The following is a 17,671-nucleotide window of genomic DNA, read 5'->3' as shown; positions in this document are numbered from 1 at the left end:
GAGACGGTGAATTCAAACACATGTTCTATTATTGCCTTTAATATACCCTTTTAATGGTCTGTTTTCAGGCCATTAAATTGGAACAGAAGGCAAACAGAGCCTCCTAGATAAACAAATACATTTCTAAAGAAAATGAGGGGAAGGGGTCAACTTTATTCAGATCCTCTGTCTTCCGTTGGCTAACTCTCACATTTTGTGATATCTGAGTGGATGCCAAAGCACTGGGTAATATGACCAGCAGAGCCCAATGCCATGTATGCCCTCGAAAGGTAAAGGCTAGTCTGGTTTTAAAGTGTATTTCCTTTATGCCAACACAAAGGCATTTCAAAGAACTGAAATCTCTAAACATGCTAAATAAGTTGGCGGCGGGGGGCGGGGGGGTGGCTAGTTATGTAGCAAAGTTCAAGCAAAAGCCTTTTAAGCAGTGATTACGAAATCCTTTGCACACTACTAAGTATGACAGGAGAGACAGAACACAGGGAAGATCTAAACCTTACACGTACGCACTCCGCAGATAGATTGGGAAAGCAATCAGCGTTCTGCTGTGCAACTGTAAATTCTAACTGAAGCTCAGAGAAAGGAGAGACCAGCATGGTTTGCAGCTAGCTGTACAGGACAGAATCCACCGATAATATTTTAACTGGGTTTTGAAAGATGAGAAAGTGTGAAGACAGACAGAAGTAGGACAGCACCTTCCAGATAGAGGAAGTAGAAGGAATAATGTGAACTTAACACAGACACATAGGCAATAATCCAAAACTGATTTCTGCAGGAAGTGATGCTATGCAAGTCACTTTAGATGTTATTATCATTCCTGTTTTAGAGATGAGGAAGGTGAGGATCAGAAAGTTTAAGTAACTTGTTCAAGGCAAGTTACATAATTAAGAAGCAGTGGAACTGGTATTTGTATCCAGGTCTGTGATCCAAGCCCACACTCTTTCTAAAACCAGGTGCCTCTCCTAAAGGACGTACAGAGGTTCCTTTGGATGTTGCTGGAACATTAAACATCAGCCCATGCGGTGATTAAAGACTCCACACCAGTACATTGTAATTAATGTGTTGCTTTGAGGGCTATCTTATGCTACCAGATCTCCCCTGCCACCTTTTTTTTTTTTGTCAGAAGTGATATTTCATTGACAAGAAAATGCTGAAAGTCAAAAGACATTAGAAATATAATTGAAAATGACCAAGAAAATCCATAACTCAGAAATTTTTTAGTTTATGTGCTTTCGAACGAAATCTACCATTCTAATAAGAGGTAATTCAACTAACATCCAAAACTCAAGCACAAATGTTTACCGTATATCCCAGTCAGTAGGTTGGTTGTTGGGACACTTGGCCAGGACAACAAGAGAAGAGTGCTTCCTTACTTAGCATTTACTAAGTGCCAGGCAAATGGTCTGGGTATTTTACATATAACATTTAATCTTCACAACAACTCCATTGGGTGGTATTTCTATTATCATCATTTTATACACCAAGAACCAGAGGCACAGGATGGTGACATAACTTGCCCACGGTCATTCAAGCAGTAAATATGGAGCTGGGATCTGAACTTCAGCAATCTTGCCCCAGCAGTCATGGGGTCGCCATGAGCTGGAATCAGCTCAAAGACAACTGGGTTTTTTTTTTGTTGTTGTTGTTGTTGTCTTGTTTCACAGCCTCAGCCCTGTACCACTGGACCAATTAATTACTGATGAGTCTGTGTTGTTCCATAGCAGGTCAGTTTGCAGAATTGTAAAGGAAAACTTTTCCCTCAAAAGATGCTGTGAAAGCTCCAAAGAGATTAAGGTAATTTAGTTAAAACACCAAAGACTTTCAGGCCAAAATATATAAAAAAAATTAAAGCTAACAAAAGTCAAAATGTCACAGAAGCAGCAATTTCCCCGAAGGATATTTATAACCAGCTTTAAAAAAAATTCTTTTTTTGTCATATGCTGTCTAGCATTTTACACATACTGTTTAGTGAGGAGGTCTGTGAACAAACAGGATCACAGACAAATGAGGAAAAGACATCCTTTGCGTGGTCTGTCCTACCAAATGCTACCTGTTCTTCAATATCCATTTCAAATTTCAATTCCTCCATAAAGCCTTCTCTAACGAATCCAGCCAACTGTGACTTCTACCTCTCTAGAACATCTGACACTCTCATGGCCTAAACCATTGTGAGACATATGAGAAAACAGTACAATGTAGGAAGGAATGCAAAACTTAAATACACATGCTTTATCAAAAATTGTATTTTTCTAATTATTTCATACATGAAAGTCCTAATTCTTCAGCTAATTTGTGGGTCACTGAAGGCCAGGGACCATGTCAGACACCTGTTTCCATCCTCCTTAGAGAATCCAGCATAGAGCCTTTTTAACGGAAGTTTCAGGCAAAGAAGAAGTTAGCCAGCAGACCAAGCTTAATGTTCCAGCAGTTAGTGTTAAAATTCTGAGGTCGAATATTCAATCATTCTACACTTATTGCCCAGTAGGCACCTTGTAGGTTGCTACAAATATAATGATGAACATAATACAAAGGGAGGAAAATGTGCTTAGTGCTACAAAAGAGGTAAGAGCACAGAAGAGGGAGTCACCTGGAGAAGTCTAGAAAGGCTTCACGGAGGGAGGACATTTGACCTGAATCTGCAGAAAGGAAGAGGAGGAAGAGCAGCTTTCCAGGAAGTGAGGTGAGGGCTGGGAGCATTATAGAAATGGAAATGTAGCACTGGAGAAGCAACAAGTCAAAGAAATGGTGGGAAATCCAATCTGGACAAAGGGTAGGGGGCAGGGAAGCATGGGACAGGAAAGGCTGGGAGATGAGGCTGGAGGGATAAGAACAAGGGGTTTTCAATGCTACCCTAAGGAGTTTAAACTTTACCTGCAATCCTGTCGATACTGTTAAACAAAGGAGGAGAGCGAATGAAATGTGCAGTTTGGAGGGAAGATCATTATAAAAGGTAATGTGAACGAGCTGCAGTGAAGACAGAAGTCAGAGAGACCCGCTTGGCATTTGTCAATAATTTGGATAAATGGTGATGAAGGTAAAAGAAGCATTAGAGATGGACAGCAGGGAAATATACTTGAGCTTTAGAGCTGATGATGCTGATTGGTTCCATCAAACCGTTCAAATATTTATTGAGTGCCTATTAGATGTGCTAGGCTCTGTGTTAGATGCTGGCAATACAGTGATGAAACATCATGTCTGCCCTTGGGGAGCTTATACTCTCGTAGGGGAGAACCAGGCAGTTAACAAGTACACAAACAATGTAATTATGTACTGTGGTAAGTATTACGCTGGAAAAAAGAAGGGTGCCATGGGAGACAGAGACTGGGAGGGAGGTGCAGGCAGTATGTGGGGGTGGTCAGAGAGAGGGGCCATTTGAGAAAGGCCTCTTTGAGCTGAGCCTTACAGAATGAGAAGGAGTTGCCAAGGAAAGCACCTTCCTGGGAAGTCCCAAATTCGTGAAGCTGGAAAATTCTTGAAATGCTTATAGAGGTGAGGTGGAAAAAAAAATGAAAGGAGAGACAAGCGTGGTGAGAGTTTGGAGGTGGAGGGGAAAGGAGCCAGGTCTGAGAGGTGAGGTCAGGGAGCTAGGAGGGCCCAGATCAGACAAGGTCTCATAGGCTATGTTTTTGGTGAGGAGTGTGGACCTAGCCTTGGTGAAACAGAAACTCATTCATTATGTCTAACTTCATTTCTGAATATAATAGATCTTCTTCTGCTAGACTAAGGGCAAGTCCTATATACTGTCATCTTTTCAGCATCTAGTATGACAAACGTTCAATAACTCTGTGGCACTATACACAGAAGGACCACAGGTGCTACTTAGGTCCTAATTAACGGCCATCATTTCTCTCATTTTTGGCTTACAAAAGCAAAGCTTTAAGGAGAAAAGAGAGACTTGCCTGAGGTAACTCAGAGAGATGTGGAACAGAGAGAGAGAAAGCAGGAAGGAGATGAAAGAGAAACTGTGAACTTTTTTTTTCATTCATTTCTTCAGCATTGCCCAAGCCCAGCAGGAGTGGGCACTGTTCTGGGCACACGTGTGAGGAGTGGCGCTCCTTAAAGTGACATTAACTGATAGAAAAATCAAAGACAAAAACAAGGGGTCTTGCAAATCAAGAAGACATGGCTTGAAAATTACACATATAAGAGAAAGAAAGGAAGTGGTGGTGAGATTATTTTATAGTTCTTGAAATGAACACCAATTCGCGGTCAACCACCAAATGAGGGAGTTGAAAACTAAGAGTAACTTTTGGGGTAGATGGAAGAGAGAGCAGCCTATAACTAACCAGCTACTCCAGTAAGGTCCCCCTGCAAGGTCCGTCCTGCATTTGGCAAAAGCCTATACTTCCTAAGAAAGACTCTTTTTAGCATAATTTCTCAGAAAACAAGTTTTGTACAAGTTAACGAGTCTAACTTGCCCAAGACGATCCACTCCTTTGAAAAGAAGATTTGATGTTTCACTATAAACAGCCAAGAAATGGCTGCTAGAACAAGTACCTTTACATCTGCAGAATGCAAGTCTTAGCAGTCTTCCTTGAATCGCTACAAATGAGTTTCCTCATATAGGTAGTAGTCATGCACACATTTTCTATCTTTTGGAGATGCTTAATACTTTGGGTAAAGAAAAATTCTAAGATAACTAAAGTTTAGAATGTAATAATGCATATGCTAGAAAAGATTTTTTAAAAATTGGAATTTACAAATTAGAAAAAACAGCATTCGCAGTTCCCACTTTCAAAGTCTGCCCATTTTTTTCCCCGTTGTTCACAAATACTATAAAAGGTTCAAAAATAAAACATTATGATGGGGATTATAAACACTGTAATGGAAAAGGGATAGTATTCAATGGGTAGCTTAGCATCCACTGTCCAATGAACAATGATTTAAATACTGCTGTACTGGTTCCATTTGGGGTTTTAGCAAAACCTCTTACCCGGAGCCCGTGGAACCGAGGATTACTGTAGAAAAGCTTCATCTGCTCAGACGGAAGTGGTCCTAGCACCTTCTGAATGGTAAAAAGTTGGTCAATTTCGCTTTCTCCAGGAAATAAAGGCTGTCCATCACTAAGCTCCCCAAGAATACAGCCCACTGACCACATGTCTACGGATTTTCCATAGGGAGCTCTGAAAAACAAAGGGAGAGAGTATCTTGGAAAGTGAAGAAATACAATGTTTTAATAATTTTCAACAGATTCACGATTTAAAGCACATTTATGTATTCAAGAATTTAAAGTGCCATGTGAAAAAAAGACTGAAAAAAAAGGAATTACAGATATCCAAGTAAAAATTCAGAGCACAAGTAAATAAACCTAAGCAAATAAAGCCATCAGTTTAATAGCAATTTAGTTAGAGCACGTTAACTTGAAATCTATTCACATCTAGGTACACTTTGAACATGAATGGCTTAATAAACCCTAACACAGTGCACACATCTGATGAGTAATACCTCACTGCGGGAAATGAAATCGTCCCAAGAAGTATACTTTCCAGGCAATTATCCTTCAGTTCTCTAAATGTCAAAAAGTTACATCTTACTGTTTTTTTTAGTTCAGTCTATTAAAATGTACTACTGACAACAAGACACAGCAGCTGCAACAATGGGCTCAAGCATAACGACGATTCTGAAGACGGTGCAGGACCAGGCAGTGTTTGGTTCTGTTGTAAATAGGGTCTTTATGAATCAGAACTGACTCAACAGCACCTAACAACAACTGACAACAAACAATCCAATTTAAAAAACAGGCAAAGGACTTGAATAGGCCTCTCTCCAAAGAAGACAGACAAATGGCCAATAAGTACAGGAAAAGATACTCAAAGTCATTAGGCATTAGGGTAATGCAAATCAAAACCACAACGAGATACCTCTTCACATTTACTAGGATGGCTATTACTAGAAAAATGGAAAATAACTAGTGTTGGCGAGGATGTGGAGAAACTGGAACTCTCGTCCATTGCTGGTGGATATGTAAAATGATGCAGCAGCTGTGGAAAACAGTTTGGCTGGTCCTCAGAAAGGGAAACACAGAGTTACCATTCGACCCAGTAATTCCACTCCTAGTCATATACCTGAGACCTGAAAGCAGGGACTCAAACTTGTACACCAATGTTCACTGCAGCATTATTCACAATAGCCAAAAGATGGAAACAACACAAGCGTCCATCAAAAGATGAACGGATAAACAAAATGTGGTACATACATGCAATGGAATACTATTTAGCCATAAAGAGAAATGAAGTTCTGACACATGCCACAACATGGATGAACCTTGAAAACATTTTGCTGAGTGAAATTAGTGAGATACAAAAGGACAAATAGGCAAATGTTTAGAGACAAAAGTTTATTAGTGGTTGCCAGGGGCTGGGGGGAGGGGAGAATTGGAGTTACAGCTGAAGGAGTATGAGTTTCTGTGTGTACAGATGAAAAATTTTTGGAAATGGATAGCGGTGATGGTAGCACAAGATGGTAAATGTAATTGTCACTCAATAGTATACTCAAAAATGGTTAAAGTGACAAAGTTTTTGTTTTATATATATATTTTTTAATCACGATAAAATTTAAACAGAAATGTACCAATGATTTATGTGTCTTCTTAAGCAGGACTGAATATTATTTAACCTTTGACTACTTAGAGCCACAATTTCTAATAGCTAAGATGTCGGAATCGACTCGACGGCACTGGGTTTTAAGATTATACTAAACTCTATCTTATTATTTACTTTGAATATATTTATACCCTATGTATACAAAGCTTTATGATAACTAAAACTAAAAAGAACTAAACCCATTGCTGTTGAGCCTATTTTGACTCATAGCAACCGCCCATAGGAAGAGTAGAACTGCCCCATAGGGTTTCCAAGGAGCGGCTGGTGGATTTGAACTGCTGGCCTTTTGGTTAGCAACTGAGCTGTTAACCACTGAGCCACTAGGGATTTATGATAACTACTTCCCTAAAAGCATTCTTTTCCCAGTTTACTTAGGCGTTTGTAATTCTTTTCTAGGATCTGAGTTTACCCAAGGGCTATAGGAATGTTACTGCTACTAACAAATGAAGGCTATACATGAAAATCTAGGTATTCCCAGAATAGCTTCTGTATCTGTACCCTAGCATTTGCAGCCTTAAGTCAAATTATAAACGGCAAATTAAGTAAGAAACTATATCTCCTTTTGTCTCAAACACAAATAATCCAAGTTTTAAAAAGGGAAGGCAAAATAAAATACGTGAAAAAAAACAGAGCATAGAATTCTGGAATGCTATATCATAATTTTTTATGATATAGTAGTAATATAAAACTTTCACAAATCCTCTAAAGCTCTGTTATCACTGTACACAAAATACTTCTAGGATAATAAATCACTGCAACAATAAGTCAATATTTTATTTATCTCATTTCCTTCTTAAAAAAACCTAAGAACCATATTAGGAAACTTCATTTAGATCATTCTGCACCAACCTGTTGGAGAGGGAAGGACACTAACCATTCTTTCATTCTCTGTATGAGAGACAAAAAACTTGTTCAGTAGTGCTAGATGGAGAAACCTATGGAAAATCTCCACATACCTACTGCAAGCTGTTTTTCTTCTGTCAACTGATTTGAATAATTTATGCAGTTGAAACTATTTTGAATGTCAAGGGCAAAGTCAATGTATACAAATTTGAATTCTTAATGTACAACAAAATATCAACCAATTTCAATGGAATTTTTACATAAATATGGCCCTTCAACAAGTACTTGACAATCATCTAATTAGCAATATTCAATTAGTTGCACCAGGGTCCCCATGTACTTTTGGCAGCTACCACACATCTCTAAACATAATCTCAGTCTTCCTACAGGTATTTTTAGGCAGCAAACACTTTCTGTAGTTTCACAATAAGGCTGTCTTCAGAACGAACTTCTTGCAGACAAAACCACATGATAAGGGATTTTTCTACCATACTGAGTCCTTGGACGGGGTTCTAAGAATGATCATACTCATTTCTCTCATTGGCAAATAAAACCCAACCAGATGCCATCGCATCAATTCCAACTCATGGTGACCCTATAGTGTCCAGTAAATTAAAATTTCTAATCCTCCCAACCAAAGAAAATGGACTGTGCATCCTAGTTAGTCCAGAAAGAGGCACACAGAGGAAACATAGATAGGCACAAAAGAAAATCAATCCCAAATCTGAGTTTAAAATTGAGCAGAGAAATTCTAAAATCTATCCACACAAAAGAGAGATAACGTCACTAACCATCATTTGTTTCTCAGGATAAATCAAGCTTTGGATTTCCAAAACACAAACTCAATAACTGATGCCAATAATACTTAATATGCTCGAAATCAGCAATGAATCAAGAATTACCACCAGATGGCTGGTAGACACTGGGAAATTAACTGTTAACATCAAAATAAACCCAGCGAGTAAATTAAGTCATGATCATTGGAAGAAATCCAAGGAATTATATTGGTATTACATAAAAAGTATCTTTAAAAAATTAAACTTGTCATGTCTCCCAGAAACATATATAGTCTGCCGAAGAACAGAGACGTAAACTACAATTTGTGCATATGTCACCGTGACTACCACATTTAATTTCATATGTACAGTGTGCCTTCTTTCTCCATCCTTGGGTGGTCTCAAAGAAGGAAATAAAATCTAGGGAAAATAAGTCAATACAATGACTAGGATGGGTAGGGAATCATTATCATCAGGCACTAAAATTATAAGGTATGAAAAAAGAAAAGAAGAACCTTACTGGAAAGCTCTTTTATGGTGTTAACAGATGACTGAAAGAGCACTGAAAGTTGTGGGGTGGGGGCAAAGATGCCTGCATGGATGTGGAGACATTGCTGAGAAAATCACCAGTGTACTGCTAGTCTGAATAGCCATTTATCATCACACAGGATTTACATTCCAAAGAAAAATGGCAATTGGTTTAATGCCTAGCAAAGTGCTGGACATAAGAGATACTCAACAAGAATGAATGAACAAACTGGCTCCAAACGTTACAGGCTGTCATCAGCCAGGACGTCGAACTCTACTGATACCCACACTCTTAATGTGGAAAATTATTAGCAAAGAGGGCCACAATCATACCTCCCATTTCTGTATACATGCTTCTTTGTAACGTGACTCTGCCACTCCTCCTGTCAAGAGGTGGAGTTCATTCCTCTAGCCCTTGAATCTTGTGCTTTGGCCAATGAAACATTAGTAAAAGCCATGCAAAGAGAAAAGTTATCTTTGCACTGGGGCTACCCTGCTCCTGTTGCAGGGGCTTCCACTATTACATGAAGAATCCTGACCTAGTCTACTGGAGGATGGGTCCCCATGGAACAGAGGTGGCCTGTCCCAGCTGAGGCCTCCTAGAGTAACCAGCCCCCAGATAACCTGCAGATGACTGTAGCTACATGAGTGACTTCCGGAGAGACCAGAAGAAGCCACCCAGCAGAACTCATACTGTTAACCCCTCAAACTGCTGACATCCGGATCGTGACCAAATAAAACAATGGTTATTTTACGTCATTAAGTTTTTAGGTGGTTTGTTATACCACAATAGAAAAGAGATACATTAAATTAACTGAAGTTCTTATTTTCCATAGATGACTCCAAAGCTAATGATACAGAATCAGCAGAAGTGTAGATGCCATTCTATCTATTTTGGGAAGGTCACTTACCCAAGTAAGAGTTCTGGTGACCGATACCACCTGGTGGCCACATATTCTGTGTAATTAGCATTATTGCCTTCTGACAGATTCCGAGCAAAACCTGAAAGACAACAAAGCCCAAAGGTGAAATTTTGAAAAAGAAATCATAATTTCATGTTGGCGAAATATTTCAGTGCTAGTAATATTTTAAGTGGATATCAAAAGAACAGAATGACTGATATTGAATAGGCTTTTTAGTAGTAATAGTGTCCTTGCTATCATTTTAAAAAGTTAGTTGATTTCTCATATGTCAAATATAAATTGTATTCACTACAAAACCAGTCTCTCCTCTATGCTAAAGAAATCCATGTTTTTGATGTTATCATATACTTTTATAAGCATCTGGAGCATATTTTAAAATCAGTATAAAATAATGCACATCTTAGGAACAAATGAAGCCCCCACAGTAGCCAGAAGTCAAAGGTAAACTAATATATAGTAGACAGTCGATAATTCTGCTATGTGGGACTTACATAGTCTTAAACCTGTTGCCATCGAGTTGATTCCAACTCACGGCGACACTATAGGAGAACGGCCCCATAGGGTTTCCAAGGAGAAGTTGGTGGATTCGAACTGCTGACTTTTTGGTTAACAGCTGAGCTCGTAACCACTGCGCCACCAGGGCTCCAAGAAACATACTAGGGATTGTCTTAATTACCTCATAGCCTCTACTTCTTCCCCTGTCCATTCAAAAAGTTTGGGGGCCACTGCCTAGCCACAAAATAAAGTCAGCAGGATTAGTTAATTACTCATTTAACTCACCAAAAGCAACACAGGTTACCTTTAAATAGTTTTTAGAGAAGTAGAACATGAGAATGAGGGGTAAAAATTAAGATGGTATCAGTCTAGAAAAATGGAAAATAGCATTTAACGTGAAACAGCTAAAAAGAAACAAAAACCAACCACAACGAAAAGCAAAACCCCTAACTTCAGTTAATCAGTACTTCTCCGTAAAGCTCATCTCAAGAAAGATGTGTATTTTGAGTGAGTCCTGCACACTCTGGGAGGGAAAGCAGTTCCGCAGGCCGTGCTGGGAACAAAACAGCAAACAGCCTATGCGTGCTGCCTGGCCCACGTCTGCAGAGTTCCCTTTGCTGTTTCAAAGAGTCTTTCTTTTAGGAAATGATGCTGGACTGGGCTACTCTCTTCCAATTAGTAACCATTCTACAGGCATATCTTTTGTATTTATATACCAAAACGCCCATTCAATATCGGTCATTCTGTTCTTTTGATATCCACTTAAAATGTTACTAGCTTTAGAAATTATAGCCACTTTGGAGCTTAAGCAGATCACCTACCCGTAGACTCACGTATGCATAGTAAATGGTGTATGAGGTGCATAAAGCCTCAGTATTTGGTAATAATCACAATTATAGATGGGAAGTCAGAAATAGGTAGTGTTCCTAAAAAGCATAATGCTAAGGAAATGCAAAAATGCTGAGATAAAAATCCTTTGGATATAATAGTCAATATTTCCTTTTTATTCTCCTAAGCACTTAAGACGTTTAGGATGTAGCATGACTCTTCTTTGCAATATTCCCTATCATAAAGTATAAAGAAAATTATTTTTTTCTTCTTTGCAATATTCCCTACCATAAAGTATAAAGAAAACTAAGTCCCGTAAAACATTTTTTCTCAGGTAAGCAGGTTCATAATATTCAAATTCTTTGAAAACACTGAATGAAAATAACTACACATGCTTCTAACTGCTACACTGGACAAAATCAATCATCCCACACAGAGATTTTTAGAATGCTTCCATTCCTCACTTGTGCGACCCATCGCCTTCGTACTAAATCTAATCTAACTTTTATTCATGGTAAGGAGAGGCATCTCGATCATGTGTGAATGGCTACCTTGTATTTGTGATTATATTTGAATACATGAAAAAATAACACTAAAAAGGGCCAAGTTGTTATTTTCAGAATATGGATTAGGCAAAAGTGTAACTTCATAAAGGGACCCATGACCTAAACACCTAATTTATAGCTCTAAAACTTTTCTCAATTATTTTTAGTGTTTAATAGTGCTTAATAGAGATTTATATATATGGGAGAGGACACACAATTTTTTACTAGGAGAATGTACAGCGTAAAAACTTCCTTACAGATCCAGAACATTACACATCAGTTACTAATCTCATCCACTGAATATTAAAATAGAATAAATGGAAATGTTCTAAAAATGTCTTTTGACCTTACAGACACATAACTATTGCATATACACAAATATTATCATATGTGTATTGGAAAGCCTGGTGGTGCAGTGGTTAAGAGCTACAGCTGCTAACCAAAAGGTCAGTAGTTCGAATCCACCAGGCGCTCCCTGGAAACTCTATGGGGCAGTTCTACTCTGTCCTATACGGTTGCTATGAGTCGGAATCGACTCGACGGCACTGGGTACTGGGTATATGTTATAGGCATACTTTTAGTGTTTGTACTTAAGCCTAGAGCAATTTCTACCAATATTAAAAATATTTTTTATCCTACTCAACCCAGAAGGCCATAGAGATTATTTCTTAGAAAATTCTTTTCATAAAATGTATGCATACGCATATATCTGCTTTGAATTCTCATTAAACAAATACTATATGAATTTGGTGTCTTCGATCACCTCATATGCCTGTGGAAGCTGGGCAATGAATAAAGAAGAACTGATGCCTCTGAATTATGGTTTTGGTGAAGAATACTGAATATGCCATGGACTGGGGAAAGAACAAACAAATCTGTCTTGGAAGAAGTACAGCCAGAATGCTATGAGCAAGGATGGTGAAACTTCGTCTCACATACTTTGGACATGTTATCAGGGGGGACCGGTCCCTGGAGAAAGACATCATGCTTGGTAAAGCAGAGGGTCGGCGAAAAAGGGGAAGACCCTCAAGGAGGTGAATTCACACACGGGCTGCAACAATGGACTCAAACATAGCAATAATTGTGAAGATGGCACACGACCGGGCAGTGTTTCATTCTGTTGTACAAAGGGTCGCTATGAGTCAAAACCGACTCAATGGCACCTAACAATAACAACATATGATAAATTAAAAAAATAGTAGACAATACTATCCACAAAGAGGGAGTAGTACTCTTCCAGCAATCAATTTCTCAATGTATGATCCAATAGAAGGTTCCTCTGCCAGAATGAGTCAAAATATTTAAAAAAAAAAAAGTTTAGTATGCTGAAAAAGCTATGTATGTGTTAATATTAATTCTGTAAAGACCGTGACTCAATTTCTTTTTAACTTACCAAAGTCACATAGTTTCAGAACATCATTGTGGCTGATTAAGAGATTCTCTGGCTTTATATCTGAAGGATCAAGATAAAAAAAATTACTAAAAACATCCAATTTTCTGCTGATTGAAACTGTTTCATCACTGTAACTGCATTTATTTAAAACGATCCAAAGTCATTTGAATAGAAGAAACCTGTGGCAGCAAAAAGCACCATAGCAATTAATTGCTTCTCTAGAAACACCCAGACTACAATTTCAAAAATGTTTTTCCTTTAAATCTTGAAGGGATTAATTAGATCCCTGAAAAGAATTTAATGATTGAATCTAGGCCAACACATTTCAAGGAGCTATTTTTTATTATTGATAAAATACTAATAATACAAATTTTTGGAGATAGAATATAGGTTTTACACCCACAAGGTACCTTAAAAATACATATGAGAGCAAGTAGCTAGCATTATATTTACTGGAAGAAAGGATACAAAAAAGATACATTTTCTGTTATCATTTTCTATATGCTATAACTTCTACATTTAGGTATCTCTGGAGCTTTTCTGTGTGGTGCACAATTATAAATGTCTAACGCTGAAGCTACACTGGACGAGTCAAGATAAGATTTCTAATTTTTTCCACGGATCTTCTGAAGATGTGGTGGGAGTTGAGGAGGAGAAACACACAGAAAATGGAGTTCAATTTCCCTCTTTGGAAGTATCTCACAATTCTATTTTTAGAGTATGTTACCCATCTATATCATATGGTAGAGGTGAAAATGGAGAAAGGGAAGAGGTAGGAGTGAAATCTGTAGATTTCAGAATCATGGTTTCTACCACTAATTCGCGACCACTGATTCACTGTACACCTTAGCAAATCACAGTATCACTATAGAAATGCAGCTAAATCAGCTGTTTATTAATATCCGCAAACTGTAGTACAGACTATTAGAATCATTACCCTAAACACTAAATGTCCAGTTGACCTGGAGATCTTTCTACCTATGCCACCAACAAACTTGATAAGGGCACTGGTACAAAAGACAAATGCAAGGAAAATATAAACTGTCTCTTTCTAGAATAGGAGTTGGCATTCTTCACGCAACTTTGAAGCTAGTCTTAAACTCAGACTACTTTTAAATTTATAATCCTTGTGCATTTATATAGGTAAATTAAAATGCAGCATTCATTTATGTGACAAGTCAAAGACAAGAAATCAATAATGCAACATTTTCTGATGAATACCTTTTAGTTTCATTATTGCATCAATTTGCATCCCACAATTGTAAAATTTTAGAATGCAAGTGAGATTAGCAGAAGATAAATGGTGTAGAGTCAAAGATGGCACTGAGCAACTGATTTTCCTTTTATTACCATAATCACCTACCTCATGGAAGTAAAGGACAAAATACAACAGTTTGTGGAAGGATGATTATGGTCTTTACACAAGATTGATCATGGGCACTTTACACTAACAGGGGTAGGGAAAATCAGAAGGGGAAGATACATACTGGAGATGGCTGATTTAAGAGGGAATGAGAGGTGACTGTCAACAGGGTCAGGGATTTAGGGACTACCTCTAAAGCCTGATTTGAGTTGTACATTACCTGGTGCGGTGTAATGAATTACTTAGTATGGTCTTTCTCACTATGGTCTTGTAACTCCTCCCCAGGTAATTGGGCAGGACGGGGCCCAAGATAATTGCGGCCCACCAAGGGGCTTAGTCAGTTTTGCCTTAAAATAGGGTCAATTCCAGAGCTGAGAGAAGAGCCCACCGCCACAGCAGGAGACGGCGGAGTGGGCTTCCCGGCCCATGGAGTGAGAAAGCTGAGTGCCTCTGGGCAGAGACTGAGAGCCAGGGAGAAGCCTACGCCTGACCCACGAATTCGGGACTTGCCAGCCTCCACAACCGCATGAGTCATTTCCTTTATATAGTTCGTGAGTTCTGTGAGAGGTGGTGGTGAATTAGGGAACCCAAAGACGGGGGAGAGCGCTGTAGGGAGAGGGAGTAGCTGATGTTAGAGATGATGGAGTAGGACAGCAGCTTGGAAAAGTTGGATATTTGGGACATCTTTAACCTCTGCCTCATAGGAACCAGCTTTGTGCTGATTCTTATAAAAGAAATTATTCGTTTACCTGGTCTACCTGCAGGACCAAAAGGCTATGGAAATAGTCCCTTTGTTCTCCTCCTCTACCTCCCCCCAAGTGAGCTTCAAAGTTCACATTAGTTGAGTTCTCTCTGTCACTAGGTATTTCTATAGATGGGAGTGGATCTGGTTAGGCAAACAAAGATCTGACCACAATATCCAAATAAAGTTTTCATCTATTCTTTTGGAGATACAAAAGGAGATTTGCAGGACAAAACATCTTATATTCTATACTTCTAAACTGTATTTAACTGAAATGGAAATATCAGAATTATTCTTAAGATAGTAGCATGTGAAATATTTTATTGTTAACATTAATTTGATGTTTTCTTTAATATTTTCCATTTCAAAAATTCCATACTCACCTCTATGTACAATATCATTCTTATGGCACCAGTGAATTGCTTTGATTAGCTGGTAGATATAGCTTTTTACTTTTTCTGGTGGAACTCCATTTGGCATTTCTTCCAGCAATTCAAGCATATTCTAAACATTAAATAGGGCACCATTAATCTTCAACATTAGGTAGACCCATAAATCATGTAGTAACAATTTAAAAAAGCATCTTGAATGATAATTCATCTAATATACAGTACAGATTTTTTTTTTTGGTTTGCTTTCCATCTACACCTTTTTGTGCTCAATCAGGATATTGTATTAGATCAAGGTTTTCTTTTAAAAGAAATTCCATTTTGTACTACTCCCCAGTGCTGCCCCACATAATAACTCTGTGCACTTTTCACTCTCTCAGACCCTCCTGTCATCATTTTAGAATAATTTCAAGGGAAAGGTAATACCAAGTAGAGATACTGTAAAGCATAAAGGGAGGAAAACATCAGTTTAACACAGTGCAATGTGCATCTTTTTTTTTTTTTTTGCATTGTGCATCTTTAATAGAACCTTCCAATAACATCTAGCCTTGGAAATATTTGTGGAAGACCTGAACAATATTTTTAAAAGAAAAGCAGAAATGAAAAAGATCCCTAGGATTAAAGGTGATTAATACATATACCGCAGACATTAAAACAGGCTAGAAAACATTACTAAAATCAAAGTTCAGAGGCTCCAAACAAATCGATATTTAAAAATCTTACTTTGGAGCCAGAGACCATTCTAAAATTCATGCAAATTTTTTTTAACAAGTAGAGACTCCACTTAACCAATCTCTACTGAATTTACAGAGTAACCAAATATTCTCCATTCCCTCCGTAAAGCAAAATGACTATGGTACACAATGCAATTATAGCTTATTGTTTGTAGACCTAGGACGGCAGTTCTCAAGGGATGGTCTGCAGATCCCTGGGGCTCGCTGAGGCCTTTCAGAGGGCCAAGAAAGTCAAAGGTGTATTCATAGTAACACTAAGATGTTATTTGCCTTTCCCACCGTGTTGACATTTACACTGACGGTACAAGAGCAATGGTGGGTGACAACTGCTGGCACCTCAGATCGGGTCAAGGTCTTGGATCCTTTAACGCCACACCTCACAGTTGAAACAAAAAAAAAGAAGTTTAACATAAAATGCCAGTTTTAGTTAAGGACATCCTTGAGGACGCAGTAAAAGTTACTTTAAATCTCGATTCTTGAGTACATGTTTTCTAAGAATCTACGTGATAATATAAGAAGTACAGGTAAAGCACTTCTGATGGCTGTCCTAAGGAAAAGCACGTGGGTGACCGAGTTACAAGCTGAACCACTGCTTTTTTGTGGAACGCCAGTTTTACATGAAAGAACGACTGCCATACAAACTACGGTTATTCAGGCAGACCTTTTCTCAAAAACAAAAAGTGAACCTATCGCTACAAGGGGAACAACTGAAAATATTTCTCACCAATGCTAAAATCTGAGCATTCAAGTGAAAATTACAAATTTGGAAAAATTTTCCATCACTGTGAGCTTGACAGCTTCTAAATACTGAAATACTTTTCTGATGAGATCAGAAGTAATAAAATGTGACTTTTGGGGATATTATATAATGAAATATGTCTACATTTGTAAGATCTGCATAACTCAGTGAACCGATATTTCCCAAATAACCAATGCATGGTGTCACAAAATCATGCATGGGTAAAAGATCCACTCCAAGAGCAGGTTGGACCAAGGGATTTTAATGTAAAAGAGTATACAATATTCACTGATATGGTTTCAGACGCCACGTTGCAACTAACCTATGAGAAACTACCACTTGAGTTTTGGTACAGTATCAAAGAAGGATGAATATCTGCAATTATCTCAAAAGGCTATTAAAATAGTCCTCACTTTTGCAATTACATATCTGTGCGAGGCTGGTTCCTCTTCATATACGTTAGCCAGATTGAATGCAGCAGATATGAGAACGCAGCTGTCTTCTATTAAGCCCAACAGTAAAAAAAACTTGCAAAACTGTAAAACAGTATCACTCCTCTCATTAAATTTTGCTTTGAGTTACTTTTTCATAAAAATGTTATATATATTAACATGTAATGGGCTTATTATTGTTATTTTTAAACTGGTTTTGCCTTCTAATATTAATAGACACAATCCACATAAACAAAAAGCTCTTAGGGTTCCCAATAATTTTAAGCATGTAAAGGGGTCATGAGACTAAAAATTTAGAAGACCACTACTCTAGTACAACCTC

The 17,671-nt window shown here is 38.1% G+C and overlaps 1 protein-coding gene across 2 annotated transcripts in view; it reads right to left on the bottom strand.

Annotated features, from left to right (window-relative positions):
• The window catches only part of CDKL5 (cyclin dependent kinase like 5), a 252,300-nt gene that overhangs the window by 34,762 nt on the left and 199,867 nt on the right, over positions 1-17,671 (bottom strand). For both annotated transcript variants that reach the window (XM_064278058.1, XM_003416028.4), the window contains 4 exons: positions 15,419-15,539; positions 12,931-12,990; positions 9,658-9,748; positions 4,931-5,120 (listed from right to left, as the gene is read on the bottom strand). In XM_064278058.1, the coding sequence (XP_064134128.1) occupies positions 4,931-5,120; positions 9,658-9,748; positions 12,931-12,990; positions 15,419-15,539 (462 nt within the window). The remainder of the gene's footprint in view (positions 1-4,930; positions 5,121-9,657; positions 9,749-12,930; positions 12,991-15,418; positions 15,540-17,671) is intronic.

The sequence above is a fragment of the Loxodonta africana genome, chromosome X (genome assembly GCF_030014295.1).
Source record: "Loxodonta africana isolate mLoxAfr1 chromosome X, mLoxAfr1.hap2, whole genome shotgun sequence".
NCBI lineage: Eukaryota > Metazoa > Chordata > Mammalia > Proboscidea > Elephantidae > Loxodonta > Loxodonta africana.
The sequence above is the reverse complement of the archived record's forward strand: the minus strand, read 5'-3'. Positions and strand labels throughout refer to the sequence as shown.